Source organism: Durio zibethinus, chromosome 15 (assembly GCF_047325235.1).
Source record: "Durio zibethinus cultivar Kanyao isolate XHJ-2024 chromosome 15, ASM4732523v1, whole genome shotgun sequence".
NCBI classification, from domain to species: Eukaryota; Viridiplantae; Streptophyta; class Magnoliopsida; order Malvales; family Malvaceae; genus Durio; species Durio zibethinus.
The window spans coordinates 15,755,565-15,772,998 of record NC_143176.1 but is presented as its reverse complement, the minus strand read 5'-3'; the positions used below and the strand labels follow the sequence as shown (position 1 = coordinate 15,772,998).

Genomic DNA, 17,434 nt, shown 5'->3' with positions numbered 1-17,434 from the left:
GTATTTCATGCAAAATTAGAGGATAATATTTGGTCAAGACATAAGAAGCTCATACACAAGTCCAATTCGGCTAAGCCTATAAAAAAAGCTAAAAACTATGCAAAGTTGGTAATATGCAATCCAACATATAGCTGACCTAAAAGTCCAATAAATGATCATTTTATGTTTGGCCAAAGAAGAAGCTTTATTACATGAGGACTTTTTTAAATTTTAAAGGAGTTTTAAGCCAAGTGAAATGAATCAAGAAGGCCAATACAAGAGTTATTGTACACAAAAGACTCTTTTAAAAAAGAGTTTCTATTCAAGTGATACAAATAAAAAAGATACGGTCTTGGAATTCAACTTAATTGAATATCTCATTTGAATTGCAAAAGGATGTTAACTTGACAAGATGCCTAATCATGAAAGCACAAATAGACTAATGAAGAAGTCCCATTAGGCCAACTTAAGATCCATATCCTTCAAGAGCTTCTTAAATTTGGCCAAACTCTTTTCAAAATTCAAGACCATATTTCTATCTCAAAAGAGTTTAATTTAAAGTAGGTCTATCTAGATTATCCTTCTTAGGCCACCTTTTGTACTATAAATAAGCTAGGCTATTTCACTTGTAAATCATCCCTTACTCTAGTTTTTTACTTTATTCTCTTTAGTTTTGATTTCTAAGAAGTCTTTTGTATTTTTTTTTACTTTTAGTTAGGGTGACAAACTAACCTAAATTCTTATTTTCTCAAATTCAAGTTTTCAATGCAAATCTAGTTCTTACTTTCATTCCATGCTGTCTTTCTTTCACAAGAACTTTTATTTACGTTAAAAGCTTTTACATTTTTTATTCTATTTTTTTATTAGGTTCTCTTTTGCATTCGATTAACACTTATTTCTTTTACAAATTAGATTGTTCTTTTACTTTCAAATCCATTTACCTTTCGATCTTGTTCTTTTTTCTTTGTTTGCTATATTTGGCCAACCCCTATTGCTACCAAGTGACTAGTTGGCTAGCTTAGCATTCGACCTTTACATTTTTAGCACCTTTTTTTTTACTTTCAATCAATCTTTTACTAGTTCAATCTTCTAAAGATAAAGTTAGGAAGAAACTTCTTTAGTATTTGATCTCGTACCCTAAATATAATTCTCAAGGGAATGATATTTTACTTCATTACTTTATTACTTGGTAGTGACTTGTGCATTTGCAGGCTAAAAAGCAGTCATAAAAAACCTATCATATACTTGTTATTTTGTCATTCTTATCAACTAACTTATTTTGTTGTAAAATTGATCTAATTAAAAAATTAAAAAAATATGAAAGTAAATAAATAAATAAGGGTGCTACATAGGCACCTTTATTAACATTACTTTTTTATAAAATTGATATAAAATTAAATAGTTAATAAAATATATATTTTATATATAACACATGATGGCTTGGGGCAAAGCATCCTAAATCCGTTTTTGAGTCATCTTGCTTTCTATATAAAACAAACTTGACTTGATTCAATACCAATTTTTATAAAACATCCATATCGAATTGAGATGGATCGAAATCTATCGAATACTAATTTTTTATCAAATAAAAAGGTTATGGGTTAAAAATTTTTTTGTTTTCTCATTTTTGTTCATTTTTTTTTTAAATTTATCCAATTAGAAAAAGATAAAAGGTAAAAAAAAAATTGCCACAAGATACCTAAATTGAGTTTTTGTTATCACAAAATATATCTAATTAAAAAATAAAAATCTAAAACAAAAAAAAATTGTATAAAGTTCATAGAAGGTGTGGATAGAAGAGAAAAAACCAAAAACCGATTCAAAATTATAGTGTTTGTTTTGGCTTGGATCAATTTTTTTTCTTATTTGGTTCAAATTAAATTCATATATTAAAGGTATATATTAGGTCGGAATAGATTTCGAATTGAAAAGTGAAAATTCGAAAAAACTAAATCGAATTATATATTTTTTTAGTTTTGATATATATTTTAAATTTTTATAAAATAAAAAATTATTTTGTATCTAAATCTATTTAAATATATTAAAATTATATTAAAATAATATATAAAAAATATATTTCAAAAAATAATGAACCAAATTGAATCGAATCGATACAATTTGGTTTGAATCAGATCAATTTCAAAAGAAGGATGATTCAAATTCAGATCAAATTTAAAAAATTCATAATACTATGCATTATTCAAAAAATCCAAACTGAATTCAATTCGATTTGAATTGTTATCACCCCTAGGTGTAAACACCTATTAAGTTTAAAATATTAATTTATTAAATTAAAGTATTAAGTAATAAATTTTTTAATATAATACATGTATAATATAAAATTAATTAATAATAAAATATATTTTATATATATCCCAAAATGAGTTGGGACAAAGCACCTTAAACACACTTTCACCTATGTCTTATTTTATAAAAATCTCAACACTTTCTAACTCGATCTCAATTTAAAAAATTGCCACTATCAAATGTGGATGTATTGAAATGTGTCGGATACAAATTATTTGGTAACTTTTTTTGCAAAATTTATCCAATTAAAAGTACAAAAAAATGAAAAAGGAAAAAAGTCAAATAAGGTATTATGTGGGTATCTTCATTGGCCTCATCTTTTAAAAAAATTAATTTAATAAAAATATTAAAACAAAAAAAAAGAAAAAAAGAAAAATGAAAAGGGAGTTTATTAGGGGTACTATTTGGATATCCCAATTGAGTTTAAAATATTAATTTCTTGAATGAAGGCATTAAATAATAATTTAATTAATTAAAAACTTAAAAAAATAAATGGGAAGTAGAGTGTCTTGTGTACAAATTCATTTGTTTTTTTAAATGATTTTATTAAAAAAAAAGAAAGAGAAAAATGAAAAAAAGGAAAGATGAAAAGCCAAAAATAAAAATAAATGGAAGAAAATTGAGTTATCATTCGATATTAGCAATGATTAATTTTTTTGAAAAAATTAATATCATAAATTTTAAAAAATAAAAAATAAAAAAACGTAAGGACCAAAAAATAAGAAAAAAAATGGCCAGATGTGATATCGACACCTTTATTAATTTATTTTCTTTAAAAATATTAAATTTTTAAAAAAGAAAATATATCAAATATATATTTTTAATAATAATATCAAATGGCCAATATTAAAGAAAATTTAAACTATTTAAAAATATTTATTAAATATTAAAAAAATTAAAAAAAATTAAAAAGAAAGAGAAAAAAAAAGTTAAATGGCTTGACATAAGGGATACTCTTAATATCAAGTGGTTCTTTAAAAAAATTAAAATTTAAAAAATTATTAAATATATAAAAAAGGAAAAAAAGTAAAAAATAATGAAAAACAACTCATGATATACCATTAGTATTAAGCGAATCCCGCACAAAAGAATAAAATCTAAAAAAAATTGTTAAATATTCTAAAAAAATAAAAAGGATAAAAGAAGAAAAGCAAAAAAGAGTTTGGTATGAATAAGTCTCACACAAAAAAAATAAAATCTCTTTTAAAAATATTTATTAAATGTAAAAAAAAAGTACAACAAAAAACAAAAAACAAATCATAAAAAAATTAAAAAAAGCAAAAAAAAAAAAGAGTGTGACATGTGACAGCCCTTAGGAACTTCATACATGAGTAAAATTTGTCTTTTAAATTAAAAAAAAAAAGAAAAAGAAAAAAGGAAAAGGATTTAACAAACAATATTAAAATTAGAAAAAAAAGTAAAAGTAAATATAAAAGAAAAAAACATGTGGCTTGCAATTGGTATCAAGTAAGTACCATACAAAAAATTTAAAAGCTAACAAATTTATTAACTTAAAAAAAAAGGTGAAAAGAAAAAAGTAAAAGAAGGGTGATAAAGAAAGAGTAAAAAAGGAAAATTTGGTATAATTGTATCTAACACAAAAAAAAAATTTAAAAATATATATTTTTGGTAAGCTTTTAGGAAATTAATGAAATATTAAAAAAAATAAAAAAAATGAACAAGGAGAAACCATTAATAAAATTAAATGGAATCTACACAAATTTATTTTAAAAAAAATAAGAATTTATTAAATATGTATAGAAAAAAAGGAAGCATGAGATTTTGGCATATGACAATTTGAGTGCAAATAAAAAGGGGTCAAAATGAGCTAAATTAATATATTGGATATGAATTTTTTGGAATTTGGATTTTTATTATAAATATAACAATGTTAATTGGATTTAGCCTAATGGATATCTTATACATGCTAATGGTTATGTATTTTGTTTATATTGGTTCATAATTATATAGAGTTGCAAGTAAGTTGAGCCAATCATGTTAATAGATAAGGTACATAACTGGTAAAACATTATTCATTTTTATTCAGTTTTTACATTATATTTATCATTGTACTCATATTCAACTAATATTTCAAATTCATCATTATCTTTATTTTTGTAAGGATTTAATAGGTATAAAAAAATCCTTGTATTCATAGTTCTTTAAAGAAAATAAAAAATTTTATTTTTTTTTATTTTTATTTTGCACATTTATGTATGTTTTATAAATGAATATTAGATCTAATTAATCTAAAATAAAATTTATATTATTAAATAAAAATCTATTTACTAAATATATATAATTATATATAAGAAATGATACGGTTATAAGATATGTGTTATATTATTCATCTTCGTTCTTGTACCTAATAAAAAATTTAAAATTATCCACATCCTTATTTCTATCCCAAAATTTAATATCCATTGTAGACATCCCATTTTGTCTGGGGTCCTTTATCATTTAAAACCAGTCCAAGCTCGATTGTAAAAATTTTTATTCATTTTTATTTCAGATTTTTATTTCATATTTATCATTTTTTAATTTTTATCTTATGGTCTACTTATTGTTTATTTTCTTTTTCTATCTTCATTATCTGATTATTTAAAAAAAAAAAAAAGAAAGATTGAGATTAGGCTTGATGATGATCAAAAAGCATAATTAGATGCTAATATTTAGCATTGGATGACTAATTGGAATTGAACTGAAACTCTATCAGCATGGTTTTATAAATCATTGTGATTCACAATTTGCAAGGGGGGAGGAAAGATAGAAGAAGAATCCGAATAGGAGAGGAAAAAGGTAGAGTCAAAAGGTGTTCAGTCTTCTGTTAGCAACTTTACTGCTTATAGTAGTATTGAGAAGGTGGGGGCTACCTTATGAAAGCCGGTAACCTACTCGTTAGGATGCTGCTTGAAGCATTACAGTCTGGGTGATTGCTATCTTCCTTCATTCGAATAAAGAATCCAACTTTCAAGGGTCAGATAAAGAGGCTGATTATCTAGTCTGGATGGACCTTGGTTCTATTTGAATCTGGCAATTGGTTAATCTCAGTTAAAGACTTGGTTGTATTGAGGATCTTTAACCAAGAAAAAGATTCAGCCTTTCCCTTCGTGCACCAAAAAGAAAAGAATAAAAATGAGGCACTTCTTTCATCAAGCAATATAGGCCAACCAACACAATACAGTAATCACAGCCTGTATTTAGTAGTGGTATATTTGGTTCCTCCATACCTTTTGGTTCAAGTCGATTTGCATTTGGTTCTAGTACTCTTACTTTTGGTGCCACGAGTACCCCTGCCTTTAGTTCCATAAGCATCCTTACCTTTGGTACCCTTACCTTTAGTTCATCTAGAAGTCCAGCATTTGTGAGCACTGAAACTACATTCGGTGTGTCTAATGCCCAGGTGTTTGGAACAGGGGACACATTTGGAGCATTAAGCACACCTACTTTTGGTAATTCTAGCACTCTTATTTTCGGTTCTTCTAGTTCTGTATTTGGGGGTTCCATCCCTCCTACTTTTGGAGCTTCAAACATTCTTCCTTTCGGAGCATCTTCTACTCCTTCATTCAGCTTTGGGTCTAGCCTAGCTTTCGGCCAATCAATGCCAACATTCTATAGTTCTCTTTTTGGAACCACCACATTTGGAGCCCCGAGTTTTCCTTTTGGGAACCCAATTTTCTATACCAGCATCTGGAAACACTAGCTTTGACCAATCACCATTTGAGGGTCAATGTGAGGGAAGTAGAGTGGCTCTTTACACACCTACAATCGAAGTAGATAGTGAGAGTAGTGCACAGCTAGCTGTAAAGCTGGAGTCAATATCAGCGATGCCTGTTTATAAAGATAAAAGTCATGAGGAGCTGCGATTGGAGGATTATCAATTAGAGGATAAAGGTGAACCACAGGTAGCTGCTCAACCTTTTGGAGAGACTGGCTTTGCTGTGTCAACCGCACCTGCTAGTCTTTTTGACTCTTCTTCAATGTTTGGTCAAACATCTGTAAATCCATTTTCCAGCAGCACTAGTATCACTCCATTTAGCCTAAAACCACCATCTTTTAATAGTACAGGTTGTACAACCTCGACTACTACATCAAATCCTTTTCAATCAACATTATTAAGCCTTTATGGCTCAACTTCGTCAACAACTTCGGTATTTAGTTCATCTGTAACTCCTACATTTGGAACTAGTCCATTTCTTTTTAGTTCATCTGTCACTATTTCATTTTCAACTTCACCATCCATTTTTGGTACTGGTGGAGCTCCGATAACAACTTCAGCATTTGCTACTGGTTTAAATTTCATTTTCATTTTTATTTTTATTTTCATTTTTGTTTTATTTTATTATTTTATTTTCATTAAATAAAATTCAAAAAAAATATTTTTGAGGAAAAGTTGAAAGTATCAATTTTCTTTAAAAATAAATTTTCAAAAAAAGGTTTTGAGGAAAAGTTAAAAGTATCAATTTTTCTTGAAATTAAAAGTTTCCAAAAAATATTTTTGGGAAAAAGTTAAAAGTATCGATTTTCCTTAAAAATAAATTTTCAAAAAAAGGTTTTGAGGAAAAGTTGAAAGTATCAATTTTCCTCAAAATTAAAGTTTCCAAAAAATATTTTTGGGGAAAAGTTAAAATTATCAATTTTCCTCGAAATTAAAGTTTTTCAAAAAATATTTTTGGGGAAAAGTTGAAAGTATCAATTTTCCTTAAAAATAAATTTTCAAAAAAAGGTTTTTAAGGAAAAGTTGAAAGTATCGATTTTCGTCGAAATTAAAGTTTCCAAAAATATTTTGGGGAGAAGTTGAAAGTATCAATTTTCCTCGAAATTAAAATTTCTAAAAATATTTTGGGGAAAAGTTGAAAGTATCAATTTTCCTTGAAATTAAAATTTCTAAAAATTATTTTTGAGGAAAAGTTGAAAGTATCAATTTTTCCTGCATAAAAGCAGTCATTTTTTTCTTTTTCCTTTTTATTTTCTTTTTAAATAATCCGATGATGGAGCCTCTACAAGTGAAACAGTAGTTTTCTTACATACTCTTGAGGTGAGGGGATTTTTTAAATTTTTTGCTAAAAGTATTAGAGTCAATTGAGAATAATTTTCAATAACTAATTACTTGATAAATTTTTAAGGCTTATTGGATAACACAAAATTAAGCTGGTACCATCTTTCGATGGGCATTGTGAGGGTGCTATAACCTTTCTCACACGTAATCGAACTCTCGAACCCTATTGTGGTTAGTAGACCCAAACCTATTCTTATAGGGACCTTTAAACTTAGGTGTTCCTTGAAAGGATAGATTTCTTAGGTGGCCAATCGCACCTAGATAAAAAAGATTGGTGGTGACTCTTTAAGTCAATGTCTAGTGATAGATCCCTGGATCTAGACATTATGACAGCTTGGTGACTCCACTGGGGAAGTCCGAGAGTCAGGCCAGCAAATAAATTTTTGTTATCCAAAAGCCTAATAAAATTGAACCTTTTGTATAGATTTTTTTTATTCATTCATGTTTATTTACTTTATTAATTATGTCATTCATATGCATATGCATAACATGAGCTCTATACCCGAGCTCCGTCATTCTAGGAGAGAGTAAAGTACCTATTACTTTCGTGAGGTTTAATGCCTCCGTAGTGGCTAGCGAAATACTCTCATTCAAATTGAACTTTTTTCGCTTGTAGCCTGTAATAGGTGAGGATTAGGGTGCCTTACTAGTCTGTGATGGACAATGATGTAAAGAGCAATTTGGAAACCTTTAGACTTTAACCTTGAACCATATATAGTGAACCTTAGAAGTGCCTAAACCTAAGATAGAGCCCTTTCTACCCAATGATAGGTATACCCTGAAACTAGGACACAAGAAGAATGTTTATCTAATCATTTTGATTGTCTGACTTTGTGCATCATTTTCATTATCATATGTAACATTATGCATTGGCATCACTTTCATTTCATCTATGAAACTAACTATGTTGTTTGTCTGATTTTATGCATTTGCATTATTTTCATGATCATGTTTTAACACAATCATTTGTATCCATTTCATATTAGATTTCATCCATAAAAATGTACATTTCATTCGTGCATCAACATATCATACATAAAGCATAGCATAGCATTTCTAATCATAATTGTGGTGCTAAAAGTTCAAGGATAGCTCTACCAAGCAACCTCATTCACCAATATAATACAAGAGCTCGAGCCAGACAAATGGAACAAGAAAATTCCAATCGTCTCGAGAGATTAGAGAAAGCTCAAGAAAAGTTAGAAGAAGGGTTGAATAAGATTTTAGAGGCTTTGAATAAGCTAAACAGGGAAAAGGCAATAGAGGAGAATGCTAGCCAACAATAGGAGGATAACCCATTGTACCCTCCTGGTTTCAAGCCACATCAAGTCTAACTTACACAAGGTCTACCATCACAGTGGTTCACTTATCTTATAGGGTATACATATCTCAGAATACCATTAGATTCAAATCAAAGACAGTACCAAAGTTATATATATATTTTATCTTTACTGAAAAGACAGTAGAACCAATATCAGTCCCTAATTTGAATGATCTAAAAGAATAAAAAAATTGAAGCCCAAAGAGAAGGAGCTTGTAAAAGCTTTAAAAGCTAAACAAAAGATAAGCTTATTAGAGGAAAGGTTACGAGTAGTGGAAGGAGTGGGTTTTTATGGTTTTGTCGATGCTGATGGACCTATTTAATCTCGAATGTGGTTATCTCTTTGAAGTTTAAAGTGCCAGAGTTTGAGAAATACGATGGTACAAGGTGTCCGAAAACTCATATTACTATGTACTATTAAAAAATGGCTGCCCATGCCAATAATGAAAAGCTCTTATTGCATGCATTCCAAGATAACCTTATTGGCTCTGCTGCTAGGTGGTATGTCCAGTTGGACAGGAATCGTATTTGTTCTTGGAGCGATATGGCTCATACTTTCATTAGTCAATACCAGCATATAATAGACTTGGCCTTTGATCATCTTTTTTTATAGAATATGAAGAAGAAAGTGACTGAATCATTTAAAGAATATGCCCAACGGTGGAGAGATATTATTTTTCAAGTGCAACCTCTTTTGACTGAAAAAGAGACCACCGTATTATTTGTTAGTACTTTGAAATCTCCCTATTATGAAAAGATGATAGGGAATGCGATAAAGAATTTTATTGACATGGTGATCTCAGGTGAAATCATTAAGAATGCCATTAAAAATGGCAAGCTGAAAGGAAGAGAAACCAAGAATGCACCCGAAAAAAAAGAGACTAAAGCTCAAGCTGTAGGCTTTAACAAACAGTTCAGGGGATATCAACCCTATCCACCCCTAGGTTACTTTTCATACTATCTTACTGTGAACAATGCTTCATCTTACTCATACCAGCTAGCTCCACAACCACCTAATTCATCTATATACTAGCCCATTTTTATCCCTCAAGCTCTCATATACAGCCTTAACAGTCAAACTCCTGCAAGACCCTAAATTTATCCTATTAACCTGAAAAATGGTTCACGAGAGCAATGGACTATTCGAGAAAAGCTCATATTTGATCCAATCCTCATGACTTATATAAAGTTATATCGAGAGCTCTATAATAGCCATCTAATTACCTTCAAGCTGTGTGGACCCGCTTAAACCACCTTATCATAAGTAGTATGATCCTACAGCTCACTGTGACTGCCACTATAAAATTACTGGCCATTACACTAAAAATTACACTGCTCTGCTCTAAAGCATGAGGTGCAACGGTTAATCAAAGATGAAATGATAAGTTTTGATCAATGAAGAGCAACAGGGGAACACGAGTACAGAGATTAGGGAAAGGTCATAGAAGAAAAGAAAAAAACTTCTTAGACATTGGTTTTAAGATGAAAGTGAAAGTAAAAAAAAAAAAAAGCAAACTGATTTAATATGATGGTCCAAATTTTGAGTCAAATGTTACTCATCGACAGCGAGTAGAGAGAGCATGTTTTCAAGAAGTGAATTCAATTATCTATCATGTAATTGAACAGAACATCGGTTATATTCCAACAGCTACAGCTGAAGATGTAGAGCTTGCGGTGGTTGCTACTCAGAGAGCTCTTTTTAGAAACAAAGGCAAAGATTGGGCTTCAGCTTCTGACGCTGTTTGTGCTAAGTATTTATGGGCCATCGTTTCCAAAATAACAGAGAGAAAATCTAAATTAGCAAAGCTTAAGCAATTAATTACGGGAAACCACTTAATGAAGCAACTTGGGACATTGATGATGTTGCTGGATGTTTTGAGTACTATACGTATCTTACTGAAGGTTTAGATGCGAAGCAAAAGGTTGCTATCTCTCTTCTTATTGAGACATTTAAGAGTTATGTGCTTAAAGAACCACTTGGGGTCATTGGATTAATTACTCTATGGAATTATCCACTGTTGATGGCCACCTGAAAAGTAGCTCTTACTTTGACTGCATGTTGTGATGTAATACTAAAACCTTTTCGAGTTGGTATCTATCACCTATTTTGAGCTACTGACGTGTGTAGGAAGGTTGGTTTTCTTTCAGGTGTCTTGAACATTCTGACTAGATTGGGTCTGAAAGTTGTGATTCCTTTGGCATCTCATCCCAATGTTGACAAGACTGCCTTTACCAGAAGCACTACAACAAGGAACATGATAATGGAAGCAGCTGCTCAAATGGTCAAGCCTGTATCTTTAGAACTCGATAAGAAAAGCCCAATCATTTTGTTTGAGGATCAAGAATATGAAGAGTCGCAATGAATTAATGGGGCAAGATAAAAATCCTTCACCTGATTGCACAGGAGCATGATTTTAAAGAGGATGTTAAAACTGGTTGAATGTTACTTGTCATTCTAAGAGTTCTTTTAAAGTAATGTTAGGATTTCTTTTTTGCAATATGATTTCACTTGTTATCATCTTAATAAAGGCAAATTAATGCATTTTATTACATTTTCTCTTTCACTCGACCATTATTCCATGCCCTGTTACCTTTTATAACTTTACATTCCCATTCTTAAATTTCAGATGATGAATATTTAGACAATGATAACAATAATTCTGAGATTTAATTTTGAGAACTCATTCATATTAATATGAGGAGATCATTTGAGCAAAAAAGTAAACTGTTACCAGAGGTGAAATAGATATGTCTTGAAGATGTGTAATCTTTTATACAGGTTCATGAGCCTTGTTCAATAGATGATGTTCAAGAAAAATATTCACAATTGAGATGAAAAATGGCCACCTTTCTTTTACCATTCGAAAAATCATTTATTGTTACCCCTTTGAGCCTATTATGATTTTTTTTCTGAAGAACCCCAGCCAAGGATCACTCTTTACACTGGGGGGTAATTTTTGAAAAAATATCACAAAAGGTCTCAAAGATAGAAAGAGAAAGAAAAGCAAAAGAAAAATAAATACCACACATGATTTGGGGCAAAGTAATGAGAATCTTTTGTGTGAGGAAAGAAAAAATAGTGAAATGATGTGGGGGCAAAATGCCAAGTTGCATCAAATGATCCTTTAGTTTTGAACCCTTTTAATACATGTTTTGAGCCTATTATATCCATTTCTATTATGACCCCTCACCTTGACCAACATTACAACCTTGAAAAATCCATTTGGATCAAGTGTGAATGCTCAACTTGAATGATCATATGTTAGGCGAAGGCATGCTCATTATGTTACATTGCTCTAAAGTTTTATGTGTGGAAAGATATCAACAATGGATGAAAAATGAGAAAAAGATGATAAAAAAATGAAAAAAAAGAAAAAATGAGAAAATAAAAAAAAGATTCAATTTGAAAACCTGAAAAGGTAATTTGGGTGGAAAAAGACCTAGGTCAAATGGTTCACATGGATGAAAATCAAAGACATCTGAAGATCTCTCAAAGACTAGGGCAAAGTTTGCAAAGCTCAAAATGACTTCAACAGTAAATGAAATAAGTTTTTGAAAAGAATCCTAGATTAATGTTGAGAATTGTCTGAATATTCATCGTTTGGACATACCATTCATCCCAATGACATGTATCCAATTTATTTCTTTTCTCATTTGTTTTGTACCAAAATATATCTTCATTGATTATCTTTACCATAATTTACCTTGTGTTCTCTTATTGTTACATCCTTCGAATAAATCAAAAAAATGTATGAGTACATTATATTTGTCAAGAATTAAAATGATGATGAATGAATGACAATGTGCATAAAAAAGGTCTTGCATTCCTTTAAAGAAAAATCTAAGATGATGGTGGTAACAAAATTGAGGAAATGATAGAACCCTAAAAAGATGATTTGAAAGGACATATGATGTGACCAAATAGAGAATATGATGATGGATTGGACAATAAAATAAAGATGAGGCAAATCATGGAAAGTGTTATACTCAAGTAATGAATACGGGGATGTATTAGTCAATATAACCTATGAGTTATGATTAAGTGATGAAAATGATATGGGACAATAGACGAAATTGGTGCTGAGAAGTTTATGAACGATGACCAAGTGATAGATGATGAAATTTGTTTTGAAATGGCTAGTATTGATAAGCTTATGAATGATGACCAAGTGACAAAAGATGAAATTTATTTTGAAATGGTTAGTGCTGATAAGCCTGGCATGTGGGGTAATAGGTAAAATTTGTTGGTGCTGAGAAACCTTCGAATGGTTATCAAGTAATGAAAATAATGATGATCAATTGATGAAGCTTGTTCTAAAATGTTGAGAAGCTAAATAAGGAAAGAATGTGAGATGGTAGGGTCTTGAGGACCGTATACCATAATTATTTAGAATTTTGTGACATAGACGTCTGTATTGCATGCATCATGAGGGCATCATTGCTTGAATAATACATGCACATGATTTGATGAAATAAACTTTATTTGGACATGCATGGCACTATGAGAATATAGGTTACCGCATTTGCATCATTAAGAAGGGATTTGCATCTTTGGTCAAAACATTCATTCATGCAAATTTTTGAGTCACTTGAAAAAAAATTGTAAATATTTTGATGAGAATTTTTAAGAACTCAAATAAGAATCTTTGAGTTTCAAAATGAGAATCTTTAAGGAGTGAAACCCTAAAGTTCATCGAATGTGAATCTTCAAACAAATGAAAAGTTTTAAACTTTTGGATGTAAATCTCCAAAATACAAAGCTTCAATTTTTTTGGATATGAATTTCTAATGTTTTAAATGAGAACCTTTGAACTTAGATACGAAACTTTAAGTTTTATTGCATGTGAGTCTTTGAACTCAAATGAGAAGCTTTGAATTTTTGGATGTGAATCTCCAAAATTCAAATGAAAAGCTTTAGATTTTTGGATATGAATTCCAAGTTTGCCAAATGAGAACCTTTGAAAAACCTTGAACTTTTGGATGTGAATCTCCAAAATTCAAATGAGGATAGCAAGTTGCAAATGCAAATCTTGAGATCTTGCAAATTTGAATGAAATTGAAATTTTGAGAATCAAATTTCAGTAAATTCTTACGAAGTTGGAAGGTTCTTGCGAATCTAAACCTCTGAATGTTGAACTCAAATTGTGAATCTTTGAGTTCCCATTACAAAATTCCTTCAATTACGATCCATAATTCATTTGGACATGATTGTCAATGAGTAATTTATTTTGCAAAGTTTCATTACCTCTGTTTAGAGGAGCAATTTATTTCTCAAAGTCGTTGAGCCTCTGATTAGAGGAGCCATTTATTTTTCAAACTCATTGAGCTTCTGATTAGAGGAGCCATTTATTTCTCAAAGTTGTTGAGCCTCTGCTTAGAGGACCTTTGATCAAAATTTAAAAAAAAAAAAAAGAAACAAAAATAAATAAAAAAATTACCTTTGTTTAGAAGAGCTTTGTTTATGTTTCTCATAGTCGTTGGGCCTCTGCTTAGAGGAGCTTTGATCAAATTTAAAAAAAAAAAAAAAATTGCCTATGTTTAGAGGAACTTTGTTTACGTTTCTCAAAGTCGTTGAGCCTCTGCTTAGAAGAGCTTTGATCAAAATTTAAAAAAAATAAAAAAAAAATAAAAAAATTACTTCTGTTTAGAGGAGCTTTGTTTATTATGTTTCTCAAAGTCGTTAAGCCTCTGCTTACAAGAGCTTTGATCAAAATTAAAAAAAAAAAGGCAAAAAAAATCCAGTTGAGTCTTGAATGAGTGTGTACGTCTTTGCACAATTTCTATTTCACAGAAAATGTGCAAAGAGGGGCAGTTGTAGACACCCCATTTTGTCCGGGGTCTTTTATCATTTAAAACCATCCAAGCTCGATTGTAAAAATTTTTATTCATTTTTATTTCATATTTTTATTTCATATTTATCATTTTTTAATTTTTATCTTATGGTCTACTTATTATTTATTTTCTTTTTCTATCTTCATTATCTGATTATTTAAAAAAAAAAGATTGAGATTAGGCTTGATGATGATCAGAAAGCATAATTAGATGCTAATCTTTAGCATTGCATGACTAATTGAAATTGAACTGAAACTCTATCAGCATGATTTTATAAATAATTGTGATTTACAGTTTGCAAAGAGGGAAAAAAGATAGAAAAAGAATCTGAATAGGAGAGGAAAAAGGTAGACTTAAAAGGTGTTTAGTCTTCTATTAGCAACTTTACCGCTTAGAGTAGTATTGAGAAGGCGGGGGCTGCCTTATGAAAGTCAGTAACCTGCTTGCTAGGATGCCGCTTGAAGCGTTACAGTTTGGGTGATTGCTATTTTCCTTCATTCGATCAAAGAATCTAACTTTCAAGGGTCAGATGAAGAGGCTGATTATCTAATCTAGATGGACCCTGGTTCCATTTGAATCTGGCATTGGTTGATCTTAATCAAAGACTCGGTTGTATTGAGGATTTTTAACCAAGAAAAAGATTCAACCTTTCCTTTCGTGTACCAGAAAAGAAATAATAAAAATAAGGCACTTCTTTTGTCAAGCAATATAGACCAACCAACACAACATAGCAATCACAGCCTGTATTTAGTAGTGGTATATTTGGTTCCTCCACACCTTTTGGTTCAAGTCGATCTGTATTTGGTTCTAGTACTCTTACTTTTGGTGCCACGAGTACCCCTACCTTTAGTTTCACAAGCATCCTTACCTTTGGTACCCTTACTTTTAGTTCATCTAAAAGTCCAGCATTTGGGAGCACTGGAACTACATTTGATGTGTCTAATACCCAGGTGTTTGGAACAGAAGGGCACATTTGGAGCATCAAGCACACTTACTTTTGGCATTTCTAGCACTCTTGTTTTTGGTTCTTCTAGTTCTGCATTTGGGGGTTCCATCCCTCCTACTTTTGGAGCTTCAAACACTTCTCTTTTTGGAGCATCTTCTACTCTTTCATTTAGCTTTGGGTCTAGCCTAGCTTTCGGCCAATCAAAGTCAACATTCGGTAGTTCTCCTTTTGGAACCATCATATTTGGAGCCCCAAGTTCTCCTTTTAGGAACCCAATCTTTTGTACCAGCATCTGAAAACACTAGCTTTGACCAATCACCATTTGAGGGTCAACGTAGGGGAAGTAGAGTGGCTCCTTACACACCTAAAACTGAAACAAACAGTGGGAATAGTGCACAGCCAGCTACAAAGCTGGTGTCAATATCAGCGATGCCTGTTTACAAAAATAAAAGTCATGAGGAGCTGCGATGGGAGGATTATCAATTAGAGGATAAAGGTGGACCACAAGTAACTGCTCAGCCTTTTGGAGAGACTGGCTTTGTTGTGTCAATCGCACCTACTAATCCTTTTAACTCTTCTTCAACGTTCGGTCAAACGTCTGTAAATCCATTTTCTAGTAGCACGAGTAGCACTCCATTTAGCCTAAAACCACCATCCTTTAATAGTACAGGTTGTACAACCTCGACTACTACATCAAATCCTTTTCAATCAACATCATCAAGCCTTTTTGACCCAACTTCATCAACAACTTCGGTATTTAGTTCATCTGCAACTCTTACATTTGGAATCGGTCCATTTCCTTTTAATTCATCTGTCACTCTTTTATTTTCAACTTTGCCATCCATTTTTGGTACTGGTGGAGCTCCGATAACAACTCTAGCATTTGCTACTAGTTTAAATTTCATTTTTATTTTTATTTTTATTTTTATTTTTTATTTTATTTTATTTTTTTTAAATAAAATTCAAAAAAATATTTTTGAGAAAAAGTTGAAAGTATCAATTTTCCTTAAAAATAAATTTTCAAAAAAAATTTTTGAGGAAAAGTTGAAATTATCAATTTTTCTCGAAATTAAAAGTTTCCAAAAAATATTTTTGGAGAAAAGTTGAAAGTATCAATTTTCCTTAAAAATAAATTTTCAAAAAAAAGTTTTGAAGAAAAGTTGAAAGTATCAATTTTCCTTAAAAATAAATTTTCAAAAAAAGATTTTGAGGAAAAGTTGAAAGTATCAATTTTCCTTGAAATTAAAGTTTTCCAAAAAATATTTTTGGGGAAAAGTTGAAAGTATCAATTTTCCTCGAAATTAAAGTTTCCAAAAATATTTTGGGGAAAAGTTGAAAATATCAATTTTCCTCGAAATTAAAGTTTCCAAAAATATTTTGGGGAAAAGTTGAAAGTATCAATTTTCCCTGCAGAAAAGCAGTCATTTTTTTCTTTTTCCTTTTTATTTTCTTTTTAAATAATCCGACGATTGAGCCTCTGCAAGTAAAACAATAATTTTCTTGTATACTCTTGAGGTGAGGGGATTTTTTCAATTTTTTGTTAAAAGTATTAGAGTCAATTGAGAATAATTTCCAACAACTAATTACTTGGTAAATTTTTAAGGCTTATTGGATAATACAAAATTAAGCTGGTACCATCTTTCGATGGGCGTTGTGAGGGTGCTAGAACCTTTCTCATACGTAATCAAACTCCCGAACCCTGTTCTAGTTAGTAGACCCAAACCTATTCTTGTAGGGACCCATAAACTTAGGTGTTCCCTGAAAGGATAGATTTCTTAGGTGGCCAATCGCACCTAAATAAAAAAGATTGGTGGCGACTCCTTAAGTCAATGTCTAGCGATAGATCCCCAGATCTAGGCATTATGACATCAATCATCTTCTTATTTGGATAAAAAATGAAGTTTTTCATCAAAGTTAAATAAAAATCGACATCACTACTTGATGGTTAAGTTATCTTAGCTTGTCTTTTTAATCAATATGTTGACTAACA

The 17,434-nt window shown here is 30.5% G+C and overlaps 1 protein-coding gene and 1 pseudogene across 1 annotated transcript; both read left to right on the top strand.

The window, feature by feature from the left end:
- The first annotated feature begins 5,189 nt into the window (after positions 1-5,189).
- LOC111301993 (uncharacterized) lies at positions 5,190-11,029 on the top strand. Its single transcript, XM_089744241.1, has 6 exons — positions 5,190-5,215; positions 5,494-5,939; positions 5,974-6,576; positions 10,315-10,410; positions 10,509-10,683; positions 10,795-11,029. The coding sequence occupies exons 1-6, from the start codon at positions 5,190-5,192 to the stop codon at positions 11,027-11,029; spliced, it is 1,581 nt and encodes a 526-aa protein (XP_089600367.1).
- Positions 11,030-14,949: 3,920 nt separating this feature from the next.
- LOC111274180 (uncharacterized) lies at positions 14,950-17,206 on the top strand (annotated as a pseudogene).
- The last annotated feature ends 228 nt before the right edge of the window (positions 17,207-17,434 follow it).